The sequence below is a fragment of the Pimephales promelas genome, chromosome 1, assembly GCF_988280905.1.
Source record: "Pimephales promelas chromosome 1, fPimPro1.hap1.1, whole genome shotgun sequence".
NCBI classification, from domain to species: domain Eukaryota; kingdom Metazoa; phylum Chordata; class Actinopteri; order Cypriniformes; family Leuciscidae; genus Pimephales; species Pimephales promelas.
Genome location: NC_142769.1, coordinates 42981902 through 43006020, shown reverse-complemented (window position 1 = coordinate 43006020; position 24119 = coordinate 42981902). Strand labels below are relative to the sequence as shown.

General features: G+C 35.6%; 1 protein-coding gene across 1 annotated transcript; it reads right to left on the bottom strand.

Moving 5' to 3' along the window:
• Positions 1 to 4727: 4727 nt before the first annotated feature.
• Positions 4728 to 23902, bottom strand: abhd2a (abhydrolase domain containing 2, acylglycerol lipase a). The gene is made up of 11 exons (XM_089129817.1): positions 23730 to 23902; positions 21935 to 22035; positions 21573 to 21788; positions 15242 to 15417; positions 13827 to 13994; positions 11253 to 11436; positions 8806 to 8898; positions 8417 to 8518; positions 6530 to 6599; positions 6344 to 6428; positions 4728 to 5119 (listed from the first exon to the last, which is right to left on the bottom strand). The coding sequence occupies exons 3-11, from the start codon at positions 21779 to 21781 to the stop codon at positions 4905 to 4907; spliced, it is 1302 nt and encodes a 433-aa protein (XP_088985943.1). The 5' UTR covers positions 21782 to 21788; positions 21935 to 22035; positions 23730 to 23902; the 3' UTR covers positions 4728 to 4904.
• Between the last annotated feature and the right edge of the window lie 217 nt (positions 23903 to 24119).

Sequence of the window (24119 nt, the reverse complement as noted above, 5' to 3'; positions counted from 1 at the left end):
ATGACACATTCAAAAACCAGCCATCAAGCACAATAAACTAATGAAAAAGTGGGTCGAAATAGGAAAATTGAGTGCTCTTCGATCAAATAATCCCTTACAAGTGAGATTACAGGAGCATTGGGCAGTGTCAATCTGAAAGCCTGAACACTCTTCTCTATATTCTGCAAATAGACAAATATGTTTTATACATATATATGGCCTTTCACTTTCTTTTTATAATTCCTATTTGTGACTGCAGCATGAATGCCTTTTCTCTAAACTCCATTTGACACAATAGCTAATGATCTCGGTTTGGCGTGGAGAAAAAGAGAAAATAATTCAGAGGGTTATTGCTGATCATCAAACAAAGTAATGTTCCTTGGTTTCCATAAACAATCAATATATTTCAACTAAACATTTATATTTTTTTTTTTACCAGCCAATGCAAGTTTGTTGGTAGTTTTCATAAGCAGACATGGTGATATGATACAAACAATAACGCACACGTTTACAATCATACTTTTGTACATTAAAGAATAACAACATAAAAATAACAACATTGAAATTAATGTAAAATACACAAATTTGGTTAACATTTGCAGAGGATGTACAACATGAGCATGTTTTTGTTTGTTTTTTGTGCAAAAAGTAAGTGAAGAGACATTCTGAAAGGCAAACTGGATCGAGTTACAACAGAGATTGAATTTGCGCTGGTGTAAAAGGCCAAATAGATCCGATCACTGGAAACAGCCGAACACTGACACCCAATCGGGAGCTTTTTAGGCTTACAACACCATTTTGCCGTTTTCCAAAGGTTCAAGAAATAAGACAAGAACTAATTCACAAAACAAGACCTAACAGGGGGGTAAGGGGGGGTTGGGTAAACGCTCTCTCTAAACCAATTAATACTAAATATCTGGATGGGATTTTCTGTGAAACTGCACATTCAGCTCAGTGCTTTTACACCCGATAACCCATAGGAGGCGTCGTTCAACTGCTAATTGCTAAAAATCTTTTGACACGTATAACACTAAAAAGTGCAGTTGGTACCTTCTCCTTTAAGAAGATGCTTCACTATAGACACCTAAACACTAATAATAAAGGCAATTACATATGTTAAGAAATACACATTTTTCAAAAACATATGACTGAGGGTTTTCAGCAATCAGTGACAAATCTTAACTTTCAATTAAACAATATATATAGCACTACACAGGCTATTTGATTGTTTTTTTGGTCATCGAATGGCTTTTCCATTGGAAACGCAAATAGATTTGTGTGCAAGATTCGTAGTTTTCTTTCACAGCTGCAGCGTGATGATAAATCAATAAAGATCATGTAATCTCACAAAATCTGTCAAGAAATGGCCAAGTAATATTTCATCCCAAAATCAAAAATTGTAACGAAAATTTCTCAATGTGTGTCATGTGTTGCTTGTAACAATATTATTTTCATTGCAAAAAAAAAAAATACTGTTAAAATAAGAAATTATTGGTGGAATATTGAGAAAAATGAAGGAAACAGCATATTTGCCATGAAGATAATGCAAAAATTAGGGCTGTCAAACGATTAATTGCGATTAATCACATCCAAAATAAAAGTTTGTGTTTACATAATATATGTGGGTGCACTTTGTATATATAAATACACACACATGCATGTATAATTAAGAAAAAATATTATTTATATATAAAATATTTAGATTTATATATAATGTAAATTATATATAAATTTATATACAGTATATATATGAAAATATTACTTAAATATATACAAGAATGTGTATGTTATTTATATATATAAAATAATTATACAGAGGGCACCCACATATATTATGTAAACACAAACTTTTATTTTGGATGCGATTAATCGTATGACAGCCCTAGTAAAAATATATGTTTATTTTAAATATATATTTAAATGATCTAATTATATGATATCATTATAAATGATACATTTAAATATACGTATAATTAAAAATCTTTTTTTATTGTGGGGTGAAATATGACCTGGGCATTTTGTGAAATTCACATTTGATGACTTCCCTGAAACAAATCAAGTCTAACTGCACTAAACCGCTGTGTTAAAGGTGTACGAGTCTGGAGAATCCGCACAGGCCTTTGGAAAAATGTTCCCTTCAAATTTTAAACATATATTTTCCCCTCAGCTTTTGATTATTCAAGTGGGTCACAGAAAAAAGAAGAAGAAGATTAGTTCCATTTCAGGCAGTCTTGATACCAAAAGTAAAGAAACACATAAATTGCATCAAGTAATTGCACAAAACAGCGAAATGAAAATGAACAAGATAAATAAAAAAAACCTTAAAACAATACAATAACACAAATCCCTTTAAGTAACCAGTTTTCACAGACATGCACCTAGCAATGCACTGTTGTCTCCCACTGGGTCCCAAATCAACACATTACACAATCTAGTTCTACTAACTTCAATGGTTCTCCACAAACACGAGTCAATACTGCAGCAACAGTGTCTGCTGTTCTCCAGCAGGATCTGAACGCAATGGGATTTGCCATCTAAAACTGCGTCTTAGTGCTTGTGGTATCATAGTGGGCTTGTGATCAGGAGGAATCATCCAGGAATTTATTCAAGGTTTTCGCTCTCCCTCTTGTTTTCATTTTTCATCTCTAGTTTTAATATGGTCGGCTAGTCTCTCTAAGCTCTTTCTGACAACATAACGGATCATATGGCAAACATTATATAAAAGTGCTAAACAAAAACTGATCCGACTAGGAATGTGACTTGGATTCAACCGACAAGGACTGGTATAGATTCACGCGTTTTCTCATCATACCCTGGTATACTTGAAAAGGTCTAGTTAGTTTTGAAATATGAGCGACGTGAATGCTAGCCTGTGCTAACACAGTTACCAGACCAAAAACCGAAGATAGCTACTTAATATCAAATGTTAATGTGCACTCAAACGGTGCGCCGGTCGTATCCAGAAGCACACAGTGCCTGCATAACACTCACTTCCCATAAACTTACGTGTTACGTATTGTGAAGTTTGCCGGGTCTGTTTAATAAGATGGCTGGCTGGGTGAATCTCACAAAAGTCGTCAAAAACATGTAGGTAGTATTCCCATCCAAAAACAAAAGGAAGTAATGAATTATTTAGCCGAATGAGATTCTTAAAGGAGAACTCCGGTCAATTTTAACATTGAGCTTATTTTTTTGTAAATTTGGAGTGCTGTCAGTTGGAGTGCTGTGTTGCCCACACAGTGTTATCCTCTTTTTAAAATTCGCACCCTGTTGACTTCAATGGGGCATGTTCAAAACCTGCTTTTAGCCTGTTAACCTCCTTGATTTGTCATTACGAGTGCACAGCCATGTGAGTGGTCTTATTAAAAGTGTAATAACGGTCAATCTGACTGCAGTAGACGTGAACGATATTAATAAAAATGATGTTAATTCAGCCAGCTCACATACCTCTATTTACTTCCTGTTTTCGGTCGAAGTCCACAGTAGTCGATTGTCGAGTTAGTGCGCGCGCGATCATTGGTAACTAAATGATGTTCAACATCTGATTCGGATTAACCATCCATTTGAGCTGATATTCCCAGAACACCACACAGCACCGTCATCGGCTGGCAGTCTGGGTCGCCACTGTTGCTTAGTTAACAATGATCGCGCACGCGTGAACTCAACAATCGACTACTGTGGGCTACGACCGAAAACAGGAAGTAAATACAGGTATGTGAGTTGGTTGAATTAACATAATTTTTATTAATATATTTCACATCTACTGCAGTCAAAATTATGGTAATTCAACCAGCTCACATACCACTATTTACTTCCTGTTTCCGGTCGAAGTCCACAGTAGTCGATTGTCGAGTTCGCGCACGCGATCATTGGTATATCATTGGACAATCGACTACTGTGGGCTACGACTGAAAACAGGAAGTAAATAGAGGTATGTAAGCTGGCTGAATTAACATCATTTTTATTAATATCTTTCACATCTACTGCAGTCAGATTGACCGTGGTCACTCTTCATAACACCACTCACATGGCTGCGCACTCGTAATGACAAATCAAGGATGTTAAGAGGCTAAAAGCAGGTTTTGAACATGCCCCATTGAAGTCAACAGGGTAATAATTTTAAAAAGACGATAACACGGTGTGGGCAACACCGATTTCTGTCGTTTTTGTCTGTACTGACAGCACTCCAAATGTACAAAAAAAATAAGTTCAAGGTTAAAATTGACCGGAGTTCTCCTTTAAGGGCCATTACATTTTTGCATCATAACATGCAATTATAATTAATCTTGAGATAAAATCTCATTCTCTTTATTACTTGTTGCACCGCCTTTAGTTTATGCTGATTCAAACTATTGTATTCCAGTAAAACATTACTGCGAGTATAGAGATTCACCAAACATTTACAAAAAAAAAATAATAATAACAAAAGTGAGGGGATGTGCAGACATTTTTAATTGTCCAAAAATAGGCATCCTTCTATTTATTTATGCAAAATATTGACTATTAATATTATCCAAAATATTACTCCCCCAACCCCTTCCCTCCCCTTTTCCTTTTTTGACTTTGGATGTTTTTTGTGAGATTCGCTCAGCTCTGTTCGATCCTATTTAGCAGTGATAACTAATCAGTTTTTAGTGTCCTAATTCGAGGGCAAGATATACTGATCATATCTAAACAACTACAAACTACAGTAAATATAAAAAGGTGCTCTCGCTACACCGGTTATATGACTGTTTTTGGTCATCGAGTGGCTTTTCCGTTTTCTCCTTTGAAAAGTCATTACGATTCATGTCGTTTATAAACCGTGATACAAAAGAGAAACACATATTCCCCACTGACAGTGAACGCTTGAAAATAGTTGTCCGATCCCCCTCGTGTGCGGCGGTGAAAACGTCTCGGTGGAGGTGCAACGGAGACGGGGTCGGTTAAGATTTACTGTCTTGGCATTTGGTTTCGCTGGAATGGGCGCCTTGACTTAGGCACGGTGGTTTCTGTTTCTCCCACTGGCAGATTGCATTAACGTAGCCGACAATGACCTTGTCCATCCAGGTGAGGGGCTGAGGGAACAGCACAGCGCCCTCGAAGAAACCCAGGTGTCCACCGTGCAGTGTCAGTGCGAAGATCACGTTTTCTTTCTTTTCTGGAAGGTGAAAATTAACCAACGAATCTCAGAATTGCAACAGCTCAAATACAGAGAATAGCATCTATTGTAGGCGGTGTGATAAATCTTATGACGACATGAGTCATTTTATATCTAGGTAATATTCAAAAATACTGAGCTCTTTCATACACGATAAAACACTCAGGTTTCCAACTCTGACTTCCTGTCACACTTAGCAATAAATAGGCCACCAATGTTGACCAGAGTTTGCCTTATGACACAATATTTATTATATACAGAGTATGTTTAAGCAAATAGAGATCTCATGAGTCACATGCGTTTATGTGGGGCTCTGTAGTAATTATGGGTGTTTTTGGCATATGAGGTCATAATCTAATAAAAGATCAGTGTGGAAATAGGCTGTAGGCATGTTGAAGAAGTAGGAGAAGCCATGCGAAGTGGGCAGAAATGACTACAAGAAAAATACAGCACTTCAAAAAAAGGGTTAAAAAAAGCATCACTTTCAATATTTCAAAGTATATTCAATAATTAATAATTCAATAATTCACCCAGAAATAAATTCTTTCAATTACTCAACCTCAGGTCTCTCCTAACCTGAAAACTTTGGCCAAGTAATAAACTTTGAAATCAGAGAGCTTTCAGTCCCTCCATAGACAGCTACACAACTACCACTTTGACGCTTCATAAAAGTTCATAAAAAAAAAAAAAAAAAAAAAAAAAAAAAAAAAAAAAATCGCAAAACTAATCCATATGAATTGAGCGGTTTAGTCCAAATTTTATGAAGAGACACGATCGCATTAGGTGATGAGCAGATCGACTTTAAGCTTTTACTCGCATTTAAACATTGATCAAACAAAAACAGAAACTCAGCCGAACCTGCTTGCTTGACACATGAGACATGCTGCGTAACACAGGATATGTGCTTATAGATAAAAGGGAAATAATTCTGATGAAACGTAAAAAACACATTTCTCAAATAACAACAATTTTGAGCAGAATAACCGTGATAAAATCGTGACTACTTTTTCATTGACTACGAGGTCGCACAGATCATCGTGAAGCGAACAGATCATCTCTTCCACTTTACCAATAGTTATAGAAATCTGGCACCACATTTATCACGGTCAAGCACATTTTCTGTGGACTGAGGATAAAATGAATAACTATTCTTTTGTATAACTCAAACTACACTCTTTGGTTTTCCCCCCATGTCTTTTGATAGTTTGGTGTGCAGTGCAGTACCTGCGAGTGTGCGAGGAATGGTGAGCAACGTGTTGTGCACAAGCGGATCATCAGCCGAGTTCACCAGCAGCAGAGGCACATTTATCTGCAACACAGCAAGAAAAACTAGTGAAAAACAGGAAGCAAACACACATTTCCTTAGACTCTCGAAAATTATGCACTAAATTCCATTATCATTTTACTCACATTATGAATGTAATGAACACAGCTCTCCTTCTCGTAGTATTCCTTCAGAGAGTTGTGACCATGGAATTTTCTAAAAAACAAATTGACATCTTTCTATACTAGGAATAGTATACTAATATACTAGTAGTATATTAGTATGCCTACTGATATACTCATGTACTGAAACTATATTTAGAAAATTGAATACATTAATGCATTAATTCATGAAGGACTAATAATATAATTTACTATTCTAGGTTCGTTCATAAATGTACTACTGTTAATTTTCTAATTAATGTTCAGAGTACATTTAATGTTTAAAACATTTTTATATACGTAAAATTTTATATAAACTCTTCCCCGTGATTGACGGAATTTTCCGCGGCAAAAAAATATTGCATTTTTTATGAAACGTATCCACATTCATTTGTTGATATAAAAAAAAAACAAGACTTTTAAAGCAGAGACTCTGATCTTTCTTTTGATATTTTATGTTCAGATATTCATACAACAAAATATTCAGTAGGCCATATTTTGAGAACATTATCAAAAATGCTGCCGATGGCTGGCAACTTAAAGGGTTAGTTCACCCAAAAATGAAAATTAAGTAATTAATTACTCACCCCCATGCTGTACCAACCCCGTAAGACCTTCGTTCATCTTCGGAACACAAATAAAGATATTTTTGATTGAATCTGAGAGCTGGATCACTCTTCCATAGGCTTCCTAAGGGACTGGCTCTTGACGGCCCATAAAGTCATTACAGAAAAGGTTTAAATATTCCATGTGCCTACAGCGGCTCAATTATAAGTTTATTAAGCGACGAGACTACTTTTTGTGCGAAAAAAACATAAATAACGACTTTATTCCAATATTCCATTACTTCCTTATGGGCGCATGCGCGAGAACTGAGACGAGGACGTTCTCATTCGACCACTTCTTGTTACCGGCTGCTCACCGCTTAGGAGTTTTACCGCCCCCTACCGTATAAAATGATGATCCATATATAAGGCGCTCCGGATTATAAGGAACACTGTCGTTTTTTTAGAAGATTAAAAGGCTTTTAAGTGCACCTTATAGTGCGGAAAATACGCAAATTGAAAAGCGTATGTACAGCGCACATCTTCCTCTGCTTGTAAATAGAAAGTTTTGCGCTTCCAGCTATATCAGCACATCATCTTATACGGTAGGGGGGCGGTAAAACTCCTAAGCGGTGAGCAGCCGGTAACAAGAAGTAGACGAATGAGAACGTCCTCGTCTCAGTTCTCGCGCATGCGCCAATAAGGAAGTAATGGAATAGTGGAATAAAGTCGTTATTTATGTTTTTTTCGCACAAAAAGTAGTCTCGTCGCTTGATAAACTTATAATTGAGCCGCTGTAGGCACATGGAATATTTAAACCTTTTCTTTAATGACTTTATGGGCCATCAAGAGCCAGTCCCTTAGGAAGTCTATGTAGGACTGATCCAGCTCTCAGATTCAATCAAAAATATCTTTATTTGTGTTCCGAAGATGAACGAAGGTCTTACGGGGTTGGTACAGCATGGGGGTGAGTCATTAATGACTTAATTTTCATTTTTGGGTGAACTAACCCTTTAAATAAAAAAAGAAACGCTGGCAGGGAAAGAGATTAAACTAGAGCATACAAGCAGGATATAAGCACAATTCTATTGCGGTAACAATAGCTACGGTAAACATGGTATTCTATAAATTAAAGCACAAAAAATTCTTTGACAATGCGAAGTGAAGATTCAATTTCAGAGAAAGTGACATAAAATAACCCCTAAAAATACTAATATGTCTCAGTGTGTGGTCTATCACATTTCTCGGGTCTCAAACTGTGTCTCTCGTCTCGGTTTCACAAGAACGTTTGAAAATGATTCACATTTAGCCATGTCCTTGCACTCACCTCATGATGTTGTCATCGATCTGCATGAGTGATGTGGCAGTATAGAGCCGGCTCAGATCTGCATCCACCATTTTAGTGGAGCCCATACCGAACAAGGAGCTCCTGTTGAACAAAAAAGAAACGCTCTCCTGACTCTGTTAAAATGACAACTCGGTGGTTAGATTTGTATACTCTTACCACTCAGAAGGCAGTACATTTATCTTGTTTTTGTATCATCAGTGACAGCATTACTGTAAGTTATTCTGAGGTCTCCTAATGGCTTGATTGCAAAAGAACATGTGAGCTCAAAACAGTTTCAGGAGAAGAGTGAACGTCACAGCTGGCAACTAAACACTGCTCACAGAGACATCTGTCTAGAGATTCAATGCCAAAGACAAGATGAACGGTACCTGTGGGACAAAATGATCTTCTTCATGTTGTCGGCCATGAGGAAGTTATAGAAACGACGACACTGGTCCCACTGCAGAAACGTCTCCTGAGCTCTGAAGTAAAGCACAAATACACAACACAATTTTTCAACGCTATTTAAAAAAAAGGATGTGTTTTTCATACTTTTAAATGTTATGATTGAACACTAAATAACAATCAAATTAAGTAAAAAACAAATATAAATATATATATATATTATTATATTGTGTATTTTTATATATTATATTTTTTTATATTATATATTATATTATTATTTTTTATATTATATTGTGTATTTATATATATATACACAATATAAAATATATAAATCAACACTTTTATTCAGCAAGTATCTATATTCAATTGATCAAAAGTTACAGTAAAGACATTTAAAGTGTTAAAAAAGATTCCGTTTCAAATAAATTAAATATTTAAATACATTTTCAACATTGATAATAATAATTAATGTTTTTTGAGCATCAAAAAAGCAAATTTCTGAAGAACGATTTCTGAAGGATCATGTGACACTGAAGACTAGAGTAATGATGCTGAAAATTCAGCTTTGCATTTATATTATATATTCAAATATATTCAAATAGAAAACAGTTCTTTTATTTTTTTCATGATTTTTAACAATACTGCAGTTTTTTGTGGTATTTTTAATCAAATAAATTATAAGTCTTGATGAGCATAAGAGACTTTAAAAAAAAGAGAATTTTTTTTAAAAATCTTACCGATCCAAAACCTTTTTGAACACCAGTGTGTTAAATAAATAAATAAATAAATAAATAAATATATATATATATATTTTTATATATATATATATATATATATGTGTTAGACTCATAATGCTGATTAAGTGGACTTAGAAACAATCAACTAAGATATGCATGAGCCCTTCAATATCAATTCCATCTAAATTCATAAGGTGCATTAAAAGGGATCTTGAATATAATAATCCAGCAGATAATAGGGGAGAGCAGATTAGCAGGGGCTTTATAGATTCGGTAATCCGGTCTGAAGGCAGAGCTAGACTGTTTTGGCAGTGCCAAGTGTGTGGACATGCTGTAAAAAACCCAGCAGAGCTGCTGACAAACACAACAGACAGCAAAGGTGTGGCTTCAGATTTACTGAAGTCCAAACACACCCACTGCATTCCAGAGCTGCCTCTGCTCAGCGGTACGGACATCACAAGCTTGTTCTGACAGTGATGCACACTGTTTGGTTGTTAGACCAGTTGCTATGGTGCCCTTTAGTGTTGACATGTCAACACTGACATCTTTATAGCCAGTGGGTACAAGTATACAATGACTTTTTTGAGGCTCAAAATATCCAAAATATTAAATTAGATTATATCATGCGAATTTTAAGTCTATTATCAAATGATACTGGAAATACTTTATTTTTAGCATTACACAAGTCTTCAGTGTCAGGAACTGTTTTCAACATTGACAATCATCATATTAGAATGTTTGTAGAATGTGAAGGATCATGTGACACTGCAGACATTCTAGTATGATGATTGTCAATGTTGAAAACAGTTCCTGCTTCAAATTTCTGTGCAAGTTAAAAAGAACTGCCTTTAAAAGGAATGACTGTATAAAGATTTCTTATTTTATTTTGCTTTTTATTTATATTTATATATATATAAATGTTTTTTATGTTATGTTCTCTGTCATACTGTACATTTCTTGATGTGTCTGTTGTTCCCTCTTCCCTGTCTTATTTTTTTTTTGTAGATGTTTGTTTTATCTTTGTTTCTAAAGACAGTAAAGAGTTGATCACAAAAAAAAGAACTGCCTTTATTTGAAATAGAAATCTTTGAAACATTTTAAATGTAACTTTTGATTCATTTAATGTATCCTTGGTGAATAATGAGTATTAATTTCTTTTTCTTCTTCTTTTTTTATAATAATCTTAATGACCGCAACATTTTGAATTGCATAACTATTGTGACGAGAAATGTTCCTCATTTAATGTTGAAATAAAGGTGCTTAGTACATTTGACTTCCTTTTGGAGGGTGCAAACATGCCCTGGAAATTCACAGTTTATGTCACTTCAATTTTTGAACAGTGCCGTTAGGGAGGTTCTAATCAGGCTAACAGAGATATGCTTGCACAAATGTACAAACAAACGAGTTTCATGAAATATGCAAATGTCAAGTGGAGGAAACAGGCGGACAATACTGAGACCATCTGTGCCTCTTTTAAATAACTAAGTACAACGTGTACAGACTGTTAATTCTTATCTAGAGTTCAGCCGTCATCCACGGTAAGCAATAGTAAAATGGTCTAACTCGCACTCAAAGCAAGCTGGCAGGATTTGAATCTGGGCATTTTGCCCATGGCTTCATGAATCCCCGTTCCACACCCCTCTGGAGCGACATCAGGTATTATGTAGCTTCTGTCAGAGAACCGAGTGGCTCACCTTAGCGCACTGTAGCCCTGGCACACGCTAACACAGCACAGAACACGCTCCTGGTTGGTACGGTTCTCTCCCAGGAACTTGCAGACGATATTTCCCCCCAGACTGAAGCCCACGACAATAAGTTTGGTTTGGGGATATGTTTTTTTAATGAAGCCAACCATTGCTGCGAACTCCCATGTACAACCTACGGAAAGAACAAAAATACTAAGCCATTAGTTCAACCCAAAATTAAAATGATGCCATAATATACTCATCTTAGGTGTATATGCAAGGGCGTAACTTTGGGTCTACCATTGGGGGGTTAAACTCGCGCCATATATATTAATTTATTTATTTATTGAATAATTTTCTTTTGTAAATGGTAACATGCTAATTTGCCGTTCCTGTATTAGAAATTCATTGTGATATACTTTTATTCCCCACTTCTGAGGTAGGAAACAAAATGTTAAGAAACTAGGCTTTAAGTTTAACTGTTAAAATGTATTTTATTAACATCACATTGTAAAAACTTAGCATCCAATAACAGCATTAAAACCAAAAACAAACAGAGAAAAAAGAAAGTGCAATTATATTATTACTTTGCATGAAATACGACTCAAAAGTAGATGGAAAAATTGTGTTTGCATTTATTATATCTAATAACATAAAATTCAGAAACTGAGAAAATACAAGTGTGTAACTTTAGTTGACTAACTAACGTTAGTTGTGCTATGATTCATTTTGTCATTTTGCAAACTCCATGCAAAAAGAACAAAAAATAAAATAATAATAATAATATCAAATTGAGCTGAAGGTGGCAAATTCCTAATAATTTACATAAGATACCTAAAATACGTTGCTCATAGCCTACAGCAAAGGTGTTTCAACAACAACAAAACACATCCACTTGCACATATTTGACAATCGGAATATCAGATCCTAATATGGCTACAAAATTGTGAAATTCTGAATAAGAAAATTTAAATAAAAGCAGATCATCAGTCATTCAGCTGTTGTGGCTGCGGTGTGACAAGCAATGAAGGACGCGTCTCCATGGGAACCATAAAATGATACTACGATCAATAACGGTCGCCTTGAAAAACTTTTAAACTTAAGTGTGAAAAGGTTAAGTAAGGCTTACATTTAAATGTGTCTTTGTTTTGTTTTGAGTGTATGGTCAATAAATAAAGGAATTAAAAAGATGGGCACAAAAAAAAACCTGTTTGTCGTGCCCCACTCGTCTCTATTCCCCAACAGTAGGCCGCGCCCACGCGCCACACTTTGAGAAACAGCTAAATGGGGTACCTCCGTTTGGTCAGGATTTTTCCTTTTTTTGGAGCTGACCAACAATTAAAAAATCGTTGTCTGGATGCCTTTCAATGTCCTTTCCATATTTCTATCCGTTAGAATGCACCACCAGCTATTTCCTCCATTCATCCCAGCGACTGCGCAACATAATAAACAAACTTGGTAGAGAAAGCGGGTTGGGTAATACCAAGTCGGTGCGGTGGGCGGGGGGTACATTACAGATTATTTAAAATATGACACTATCTTTCTTGCTGGCAAACGTATTTAATATTAATTCAGAATATTTCATATTTATTTCTAATCTGAATGATGTGATGATATTGGGGGGGGGGGGGGGTTTGGGGGGGTTATATATTGCTGGGTCTGACCCCCCCGCAAATTACGCCCATGTGTATATGACTTTCTTATTCACCCAAACACAATTAGAGTTATATTAAAAAATATCCTTGCACTTCCAAGCTTTTTAATGGGAGTCAAAGGTGCATTGGTTTTTGAAGCCAAAAAAGCACATCCATCCATCCATCATAAAAGTAATCCATACGGCTCCAGGGATAAAAGGTTTCTGGTAAGAGAGTTCAGTTCCAGCGGAAGAGTGACCTCTGGCCCGACGCATGACATAGGATGTAGAAGTAGACTCCTATAGGGGTTCAAACAAATAGGGCTAGGCAACAAACAGAAGCACTTCCATCATTTCTCTTTAAACATTCTCGTTTTAGACTCTCTCGTTTCGCTCTATCCTCTGTGCTTCCACATTTGTCATGCGTTAGGTCAGAGGTCACTCTTCCACAGGAACTAGACTTGCATACGCCCATTACTGGATGCCAGTGATTCTAATTTATAAGGTTAAGTCCCACAAAAATGCATCGTGTTGCTTCAGAAAGCCTTTATTAACTCCCTGGAGCAATATGGGTTCATTTTATGATGGATGGATGCACTTTTTTTGAGCTTCAAAATCTCAGTTACCTTTATAAAGCTTGAAACCGTCAGGATGTTTTTTTAATATAACTACAGAGACGCTAGTTTGAGTCTCACTTGGAGCAGAGCAAATAAGACCAGAATAATTACTGTAATTAAAACACTGTAACGGTGTGTTCACACATGGCATGTTTGGTTCGATTAAAACAAACCCTGGTGCGATTGCTCTGTTAGTGTGGTTCATTTGAACATGTGTGAAAGCTGCGATCCAGACCTTGGTGCGCACCAAACAAGCTTTGTTTAATAACTTCATTCAAATATGACATCTCCTGGATGAACGCATTTGTTCACCATAATGCATAAGTCTCGTACCGTAGGTGAACATGCGAGGGGAGGTGAGCTCAATGTTCGGCAAGGCCCCGAGGTGATTGAGCACAGCACATCGGTAGCCCTGTTTCTGAGAATGGTCCACAAAGGTGCGGATATAGTGCTTCTCACTGTGGTTCCCAATGCCAGGACAAATGACCATGGTGACGTCCTCTGTGAAACCAACACAAAACATTAAGAGCGCTTGATGTGGAAGAAATTACACATGTAGACAAATACATGCAAATAAATGCTTGAGTTGATCAACATTACCAAGCAAATGTGGTGCGTTTATCTTTTCTTTTCCAGGTAATGTGTCACAATGTTGGCACAAAGCAAACAAGTGCAAAATACATTGTTTGTACAACACTTTCTAATGCATTGACATAATGCAATAGGACAGATCGATGTTTTGTTTAATTTATATACTAAATTAACTTAAAGGAGTAGTTTTTAATTTAAAAAAAAAAAAAAAATTTGCTGATAATTTACTCACCCCCATGTTATCCAAGACGTCCATGTCATTCTTTCTTCAGTCGAAAAGAAATTTGATGAAAACAATCCAGGATTTTTCTCCATATAACGGACTTTAATGGGAACCAAACGGGTCAAGGGCCAAAATACAGTTTCAAGATGAACAAATCTTTTTTGTGTCATTTGGTTGATTCAACGAACGAAATAATGAATTGACTCGGAAAAAGATTCGTTCATTTTGATGAACGTGTTTGAACAGGAGAGTCACGAACGCTCATCACAGAACAGAGCAAGGCGACCATTTGAGCTTATAAAACTTAACTTTTGTTATTGTTTTTTTAAATGAGCGATCGTTTAGCTTGATAAGACCTTTATTTATCATCTGGAATCGTTTAAAGCCCTTTGAACAGTTTGCAGTTTGCACTGAAACTGTATTTTGGACCTTGAACGGTTTGGTTCCCATTGAAGTCCATTATATGGAGAAAAATCCTGGAATGTTTTCATCAAAAACCTTAATTTCTTTTCGACTGAAGAAAGATAGACATGGACATCTTGGATGACATGGGGGTGAGTAAAATATCAGCAAAAGTTTTTTGAACTGAACTGAATTTCTGTGCTGTAGTCATCTTAAATATCGACATAATATTTATGGCAAATATTTTGTGCAATTGTTAACATGTATTTATAACTTAAAATATTATTTAGAAAAACATCTCTTTTTTAGTTTTCCTCAGAAAGATCACAAGGTTGCAAATGGCATTTCATATTGATCTTTACATGAATGTGCTTTATTTAATATCTCTTTGAGGCGAACGATGAGTAAGCAAACTATTCAAATGTAATTTAAGTGATGCTTTCTCCTTGAAACGAGCGCACTTTCATTTATCAGGTTTCCACAATGAAGAGTAGTGTTACAGACTAAATGCGCCTGACTACATGGCACTGACCTCCAGACTGATGATCCGCCAGGGGTTCAAAAAGGTCAAAAGTTGCAGTGGCCCCATCCTGCATGGGTAGATATTTGCGCAGGCCGAATGGGTGAGGTGAACTGACCCGACCCAACTTTCCATAAAGTGCTGTCTGCAGATGACCGCTTTTACCCCATAGCAGAGGAGGAATGTACCTAGAACATGAAGCAAAATCTCAGGTTTACCGAGAGGTACATGATTTGATTTTGTGCCCAACTAAAAACTTCAAAAACGTGGCTTATAGTCAGCTCAGAATCAGATAGATGAGAATTATCCGAAAACAAAAATAGGTGCAATGGGTGTGGCATAGGTCATTTCGAAAAACAAAAGAAACTGCGGTTAAATCAATGGTTAAGATTGTGTTTCTAGGTTAATGTTTCATCAAAATAAAACAGAATGTGCCGATTTTTCTGATGATTATGAACGATTAGTGAAGCGGCCCACATTGCCGCAGTGCTTTAAGGTTTGTTTCTGGGTCTGTATACTAAGCAGGCACTGGGACAGGTCACCACGCGGCGTCACAGAGGTGCACGCTGCACTTATGTAATAGTTACGCCCACCAATTAGGGTTTAACCAATTACACACTGACCCTTTGCTAAGCTCGTAGGTTGCCTGTGTAACAGTCTCATAGGAATGAACTGGATTTCACCAGAACAATACGATTTTTGATTAAATGTGCTCATGAAGTGGTAATGGATATTACACTTGTGTGGGCAGGATGAAGTAAAAGCATTTTTATCAGCTGTTTGTCTATAAAAAAATATAGGAAATTATATAATTACTGTGATAAAAGGTCAGAGGCCCAAAATAGAGAATTTTTTTTCCACGGACAACTGAAAAAGCTTTATTTTATAGTGATTATAAATGAACAAAACTATTAGTCTGTTCTTTGTTTGGGCATGGTTACTTGCAATCACGACTACTATTTTCTCAATTCATACTTAACTAAAACAATATAAAATAATACTCTGCTGTTCAAAAGTTTGGGGTCAGTAAGAAATGAATACTTTACTCAGCAAGGACACATTAAATTTATCAAGTGACAGTAAAAACCTTTACAATCTAACAAATGTCAAAATTTCTATTCATTAAAGAATCTTAAAAAGCTAATGCATCTCAGTTTTCAGCATTAAAAGTAAGAAATGTGTCTTGAGCGGCAAATCAACATATTAGAATGATTTTACATTGCAGCTAATGCAGGGATCATTACTTAAGACATAAATGTTTACTTGTGAATAATGGCTGACAAATGATTTTTAAATAGCATGAACTTTAGGACTTATTTAAATTTGAAAAGGGGCAAAAATTAAAAGTACAAAAAATTCATCACATGTTAAAGGGCCTATGTGTAGGTTTTTACTTAAAATCTTTAAGATAGAGTCTTCATTTGTCCATTCATGAGCCAATCATAATGTAATAGAAAGAATGACACCCTTGACTGTCCACCACGGTTGCCTCTATCAGCCTGTAGGCTCAATTGTGTGTGGAGGAGTCGGGTCCGAATTGGCGTGAAAATTCACAAAATGTGATGTCATGCGTGTTCTTGTCTACTTGGGCTTACATCCATACGGCAGCCATAGTAAGCAGGCAATCGCTAGCAGCAGTGTTTCAAATGGATTCTGCGGACGGAAAGAAGCGACCAGGCTCCAGTCAATCCTATGGAAGCTTGTTTCCGCCACTTAAAGGGTTAGTTCACCCAAAAATGAAAATTCTATCAGTATTTACTCACCCTCATGTTGTTCCAACCCCGTAAGACCTTCGTTCATCTTCGGAACACAAATTAAGATATTTAAGATATTAAGATCGCTCCTGCATACAGTCCATAGGCTTCTTGAGGGACTGGCTCTTGCTGTCCCCGAAAAGTCATTAAAGACATCGTTAAAATAGTCCGAATGACTACAGGGGCTCAATCTTAAGTTTATCAAACGACGAGAACACTTTTGTGTGCAAAAAAACCAACAAAAATAACGACTTTATTTCAACTATTCACTTCCTTCTCTATGCGCCTCTAGTCAGTTAACGTAGTGTGATAGCGTAGAGCTACGTCACACGTAGGCTCACTATTGGCCGACGCTGGTCATGTGTGTGTGATGCGTGTGACGTACAATAACAGAAGCTTACGCTATTAAACTAGTAACCTGACTCGCGCAGAGGGAGAAATAAACGAATAGTTGAAATAAAGTCGTTATTTTTGTTGTTTTTTTTGCGCACAAAAGTGTTCTCATCGTTTGATAAACTTAAGATTGAGCCCCTGTAGTCACTTGGACTATTTTAACGATGTCTTTAATGACTTTTCGTGGACAGCAAGAGCCAGTCCCTCAAGAAGCCTATGGACTGTATGCAGGAGCGATCTTAATATCTTAAATATCTTAATTTGTGTTCCGAAGATGAACGAAGGTCTTACGGGGTTGTAACACCATGGGGGTGAGTAAATACTGACAGAATTTTCATTTTTGGGTGAACTAACCCTTTAATAAAAAATAAAGAAGGTAATTAATTGCAACTTTTTATCTCACAATTCTGATTTTATTTTCTCACATTTGCGAGTTTACATCTCGCAATTCTGACTTTAATTCTCAGAATTGCGAGATATAAAGCCAGAATTGCATGATACTGCGAGATATAAAGTCAGAATCGCGAGATATAAAGTCAGAATTGCGTGATAGAAAGTCAGAATTGCGTGAGATCATATAAAGTCAGAATTGATTGATATAAAGTCGAATTTGCGTGTTATAAAGTCAGAATCGTGAGATATAACTTAGAATTGGCCTGATAACTCTCTCACAATTCTGAGAAAAGATGTCAGAATTTTGTCATAAAAAAACTCGCAATTATGTGTTATAAAGTCAGAATTGCGAAATGTAAACACACAATTGCGACTTTATTTTCTCAGAATTGCGACTTTATATCTCGCAATTGCGACTTTATTTCTCAGAATTGTGACTTTATATCTCGCAATTGCGACATTATTTCTCAGAGTTGCGACTATTTCTCAGAATTGCGACTCTATATCTCGCAATTTTAGTTTCTCTAACGGCCACTGGTGTCAGTAACGGTAAGAAATTTCAGAACTTCCGCAATGCTCCTTTAAGCAGATTTCCTCGAACAACAAAGTGATTAAAAAAAAAACAACTACAATAATTTAGCTACTGTTTGTAGATGTAACTTTCTGGAATATCACCATTGAGACAACATTTCAGAGTATCACTGTTATGAGGTAAAAATTCTAGAATTATACTGTTTTGAGACGCAACACAACTAGAGCTGTAACATTCCATAACTCTTTCTCATTGACAATGAAACAACTCCTACAGGCACCCAGACCACTTAAACCACATTTATTCCCACAAAGTGAGGCTAAAAACAGCAGTAAACAAAGTACAAAAAACACCTTCCACATCTTTCCTATCTCATTGTCACTGCAATCTATTCCACACCTCCTGAAGTATTACATAAGATGCTCTCATGATAGCCTCAAGCGTAGCTACATAACCAGTGTCTACTATATGTGACTTTCCTTAAAATATCAGTTATGAGACTATGACACGGTCAAATAAGAAGACAAGAGGATCAGCACAGATGGCTTTACCGTAAAAAAAAAACAAGACATTTGAGGTGAGTTAAGTTCCTACTAGGGCAGATAAAATAAGCACCACAATTGCATGCATACTGGCTTTAAATAACCAGGAATGTTGACAAACAAGGCTTGAGTGTTACTTAACTAACCACAGAACTGTCTAAAGAAGAGACATGCTTTTTGTTCCCTGTACTTCATCTTGAACCATTCCTCTCTTTGTTGACTGAACTGCAGTCATCCACAAGCATAAAAGATAATAAAAAAAGGAAGCATGCAGCGGCAGGGCTGCGTTGGCGTGACACGCCTAATAATGCTCCAAAGTCCAGACCCACAATGCAACGTCACAGGCATGCACGACTATTATCAATGCTTGAGAAAATATCCGACGGATCTTCAAACTCTGAATGGTCTACACTGAAGCCGTTGTTTTCTTAAAAGGCGGTTTTGCTAGACAACCCTCTAGTCAAACAAACATGGAATAAGTTTTGGCACTGAAGAGATAAGGATAAGTACGGACAATGGGCTGTTTTTTTTGGTCGATTGATCTTGGCCCCTAGTGTAGTAGCTGTACTGGAAAATAATGATTACATAACCAGCTGGGAGTCACAAAAGTAACACACACCCGCACAGTGCAACAGACAACTTCAGAGGTCAATGCGTGCAAAACGGCCTCCAGAAGACATGTTTCTCATTTTAACTGCTGATTCTGTGCTACAACAAGCAATGAACGATTACCACCACGTGGAATTGAAATATTAACATTGCCAAGACTTGATGAATCACCCTGTCAAGTGTATTACACACTATACAATAGCAGTCCAGGTACACAAACGTTTCTGATGATGTTATTGGAAAGGCATGCTTTGTCTTGGCCTCAAATATAAACAGTATAATAACCATATGTTGTTTCAGCTCACAATAAATTCGTGAAGCAGCACCTCACCGTTGAACTGAATCCACTGCTGTTGGATTTAAGCATGAAAAAGCCTTTATTTTATGCAAATTTGCTTTCAAAATAGTTTTAATTAAGGCTGTCAAATGATTAATCACGATTAATCGCATCCAAAATAAAAGTTGGTGTTTACATAATGTGGGTGCACTGTCTATAATTATTTTGTGTATATATATATATAAATAAATAAATAATATACACACATGCATGTATGTATATTTAAGAAAAAATATTATTTACATATAAAATATTTATATTTTTATATAATATAAATTATAAATAAATATATAGATTCTATATACAATATATACATTAAAATATTTCTTAAATATATACAAGCATGTGTGTATTTATATATGAAGAGTTCAGATGCAAAAGCCTCTAAATGCCATTTGAAATTTTCTTCTTTAATGATGATTTTTATCAAACTTGTATATTTAAGTTCAGTAATTTCACTTAAATAACAATTAATAGGTAATTATCATTGCAATTTAAGTGAAATCACTGAACTTAAATATACAAGTTTGATAAAAAATCATCATTCTAGAAGAAAATTTCAAATGGCACTTAGAGGCTTTTGCATCTGAACTCTTCATATCTAAAATAATTATAAACAGTGCACCTACATATATTATGTAAACACATGCATGTATATTTAAGAGAAAATATTATTTATATATAAAATATTTATATTTATATATAATATAAATTATAAATAAATCTATATAGAATATATACATGAAAATATTTCTTAAATATATACAAGCATGTGTGTGTATTTCTAAATCTAAAATAATTATAAACAGTGCACCTACATATATTATGTAAACACAAACTTTTATTTTGGATGCGATTAATCGTTTGACAGCCCTAGTTTTAATAATCAAAATAAAACTGAAATACAATTAAATCTAAAAAGAAATATAAAGAAAATAAAAAAATGACTAAATTAAGGGAAAATTGGCAATATAAAATAGATAATTAAAAAAAGACAGCTAGAGTGATGGAATCTGATAATAATACCATGGTACTGAATGCTTACAATATTCATATACCATGGTTTCTACATGCAGTCCAAGTTAATTCAAAGAATATTAAATGCATGTCTAAAAAACATGGTATTACCATGGTGCCAAGTACAAAAACAAGGTACTACCATGGTATTTTTGGAAATGCACATAATAGGTCAATTTGGGGTCAACTGAAGTCTCTAATCTTCACCAAGGCTGCATTTATTTGATGGAAAATAGAGTAAAACAGTAATAGTGTGATGTATTATTATAATCTAAAATAACCGTTTTAATATATTTTAGACGTATTAGTGTCACATGACTATTCAGAAATCATTCTAATATTCTGATTTGCTGCTCAAGAAAAAAATTATTTTTATTATTATCAAGAAAAATGTATTTGTATTACTATCAATATTGAAAACAGTTGTGCTGCTTAATACTTTTGCAAGTGTTCAATTCTTTGAGTAAAAAGTTCATTAGAACAATATTTACCTGACATAGAAACCAAAAATTATAAAATGTCACTTCTGGTCAATTATATGTGTTCTTGCAAAAATTTCTCCAAAGAAGAATCGTTCTGATCCCAAACTTTTGAACGATCGCATATATTTATGAGTGATTCTAGGAGCACTGCATTAGTCTTAGCAACCACATGCTAAAAGCAGCGCAGTTTCAGGAACAGCCTCTAAGCTATTCTGAGATGTGGTTTACTCACTCATTAGACACGGTAACTGCAGTGAAATGATGATCTAAACGGTCACACTCACTCTTTGGTCAGGATAGGACAGGACTTGAGCAGGAAGTGGTTGAGTGTTGTATCCTGGTATGTGAGGTCTGGTGGAGCTGTGGGACTTTTCAAGTTTAGGCACCGGACGATGACGTAGAGAACCGTGGCCACCGCCGCCAACTTCATGCCGTCAAACATCGCGGGCATCTCCGGTGTCACCGTGTACACCTCCGAATCGTGAGTGTTCATATTTGCGCTGAAGATCAACAAAAACAGATGACTGATGCCATGCTTGGGTAAACTACAATACAATGAAGAATAAAGGATGATCTATGAGGTCACATGACCTATATTTGGTTTAAAATATTATTCAAACAATAGCTAACTGATGGAGTAACTTACTTTGTAGGTTAGATGGGGTCCTTGAATGCGACTTAGTATTCTCTGATGAAGAGCGAAGATGTTATGGGTGTGGATTTTAAGTCACAGTGATCTGGTCAATTCTTTGAAGGAGAAGAAAGAACAGTGACACGCATTAGAAATGATAAGATAAGGTTGATGACTAACAGGGTCATAAAGTACAACACCCATGTTAATACCTTAACTAGCAGCTGTGTGCATATTAAAGGAATAATTCATCCAAAATGGCAGTTATCATCATATTACAAATGTATGACTTTCTTACATTTGAGATACATGTATATAAATTGAGTGCTAAATTCAAAGGAAATTTCTTGATTTCAATTAGACGAATCTTAAGGCACATGGTACTTGAAGTCTTCCTGAGTTAGCAGGGCTAGATCAATTTTTAATTGTGAGGAAATGCACCCGTCAACTTGATTCCCTGAGACCATGCTCACTGCGGTATTAACATGCATTAAGTTAACAAATGCACTACATGTGAATTTTGTCCCATAATTAAAAGAGGAAGACTTTGTTTGTTTTTGTATCCATCCACGAGGATGAGCTTTGTAAAATTAATCTGAATGAATAAAATTAATGCAATAGGACATTATAAAGCAAATACAGCCAGCAACAATCACTAATCAAAGATAATCCAAAACAATCCAAATTTGGCGTGTAATCTCCTATAAAATAATGTGAGGTCAAAAATCACCTTGAAGAGAAATATAATTAAAAAATATATACTAATACTACACAATTTTGTTTTACAAAATTCCATTATTAATATCAATAAATGTGATAACATAACACTTAACAGGTCGTCATATCATTCAAGCACGTCAGCATCATAAAACTTTGTATTGTTCGTACAATTCATATTTAAATACGTTTAACATATCAGTTGAAATATTGTTTGTATACAGCACATACACACAATTTAAAAGTATGTATATTGCATTTGTTGTACTTCTCTAATTTAATATAGCCTAAATAATAACCTTTGTGTAATGGAGTAATAAAAAAACATAATTGCACAATGAATATCATCATCATTAAAAATAATGGAAATAGTAAATGTAAGTAAACCTCATGGTTGCATTACTGTAATGAGAATGGAGGGGTAAAATCTGATTAATTGTCATCAATATATATATATATATATATATATATATATATATATATATATATATTACACTTAGAAAGAAAAATCAATAACCTGGACACGCTCTCCACGGGCACTCATTAATGGCATTGAAATAGGTGTTAAATATCAAAAAGTATTTATCAAGAGTATTATTAAAGCACATAAACACTAGTTAAACACACACTTAATGGAGGTGTTATGATGATCGTGACAGTGTGGCGATTATAAGTGTTTCCTGCAAAATAAGGCCCAGCATCTGCCATTACTTCAAAACAACCTCACATACTGACATAACCTGTGATTTTTATATTTATATACAGTGTGGATATGAATGTCTACGGAAAACAAGTGACATTGCAGATGTCAAAGGGTAAATAGGAATCAAATGTCCATGATGTTATTGTGACGGACAACGTTACGTACATGACATATACGTTATATACACAAATATCCGCTTAACACATCGCTAATGGTGAACAAAACACGAGGTAGATAAAAAAATAAATACAAAAAGGTACTGTTATGTTAAAAACCGCAGAATGTTGTTTAAGATGTGCAGAGTAAACAGGAAAACGAGACGACACCCCTACAACACATACAGAAGTAGAATAAAACGCATCGCATTCAGTGCGGATGAACGCATCATACCTCGTTCCCCACTCTATCACAAACAGCTCCCTTTCTGTATTGGTCAAATGTAGCTTTATCCTGTCTCCTTGGGACACGGTGTGTTTACTTAGCGTTGTATTATCCGCGGTCCCCTTTCTAGCATTTTCTTCCTTCTCGTCTCATCTACAGACAGACAGACACGCAGCGCACTTCCTGCTTTAGAAGAAGTCATTTACATATCACGCGCCCTATTGGCTAAATAAAGCAGTTATGTCATGGAGCACCGCCTCCTTTTGTAGAAGTCACGTTTCAAGCACATGTACTTAAGCACTGGCTGCAAATGAGAGGAAGGTGGTTGAAATTATGCGCCTCAGGAGTTAAAAATAATAATAACCTTCGCTTTTTTTTGTATTTAGGTTACAATGTCGT

Excerpts from the sequence above, each read along its gene's own strand:
- abhd2a (XM_089129817.1), bottom strand. The coding sequence starts at position 21,781 with ATGAACACTCACGATTCGGAGGTGTACACGGTGACACCGGAGATGCCC. Across the intron at positions 15,418-21,572 it reads TGTCCTATCCTGACCAAAGA|GTACATTCCTCCTCTGCTAT; the intron begins GTGAGTGTGACC and ends TTCATGTTCTAG. Across the intron at positions 11,437-13,826 it reads CCCTCGCATGTTCACCTACG|GTTGTACATGGGAGTTCGCA; the intron begins GTACGAGACTTA and ends TTCTTTCCGTAG.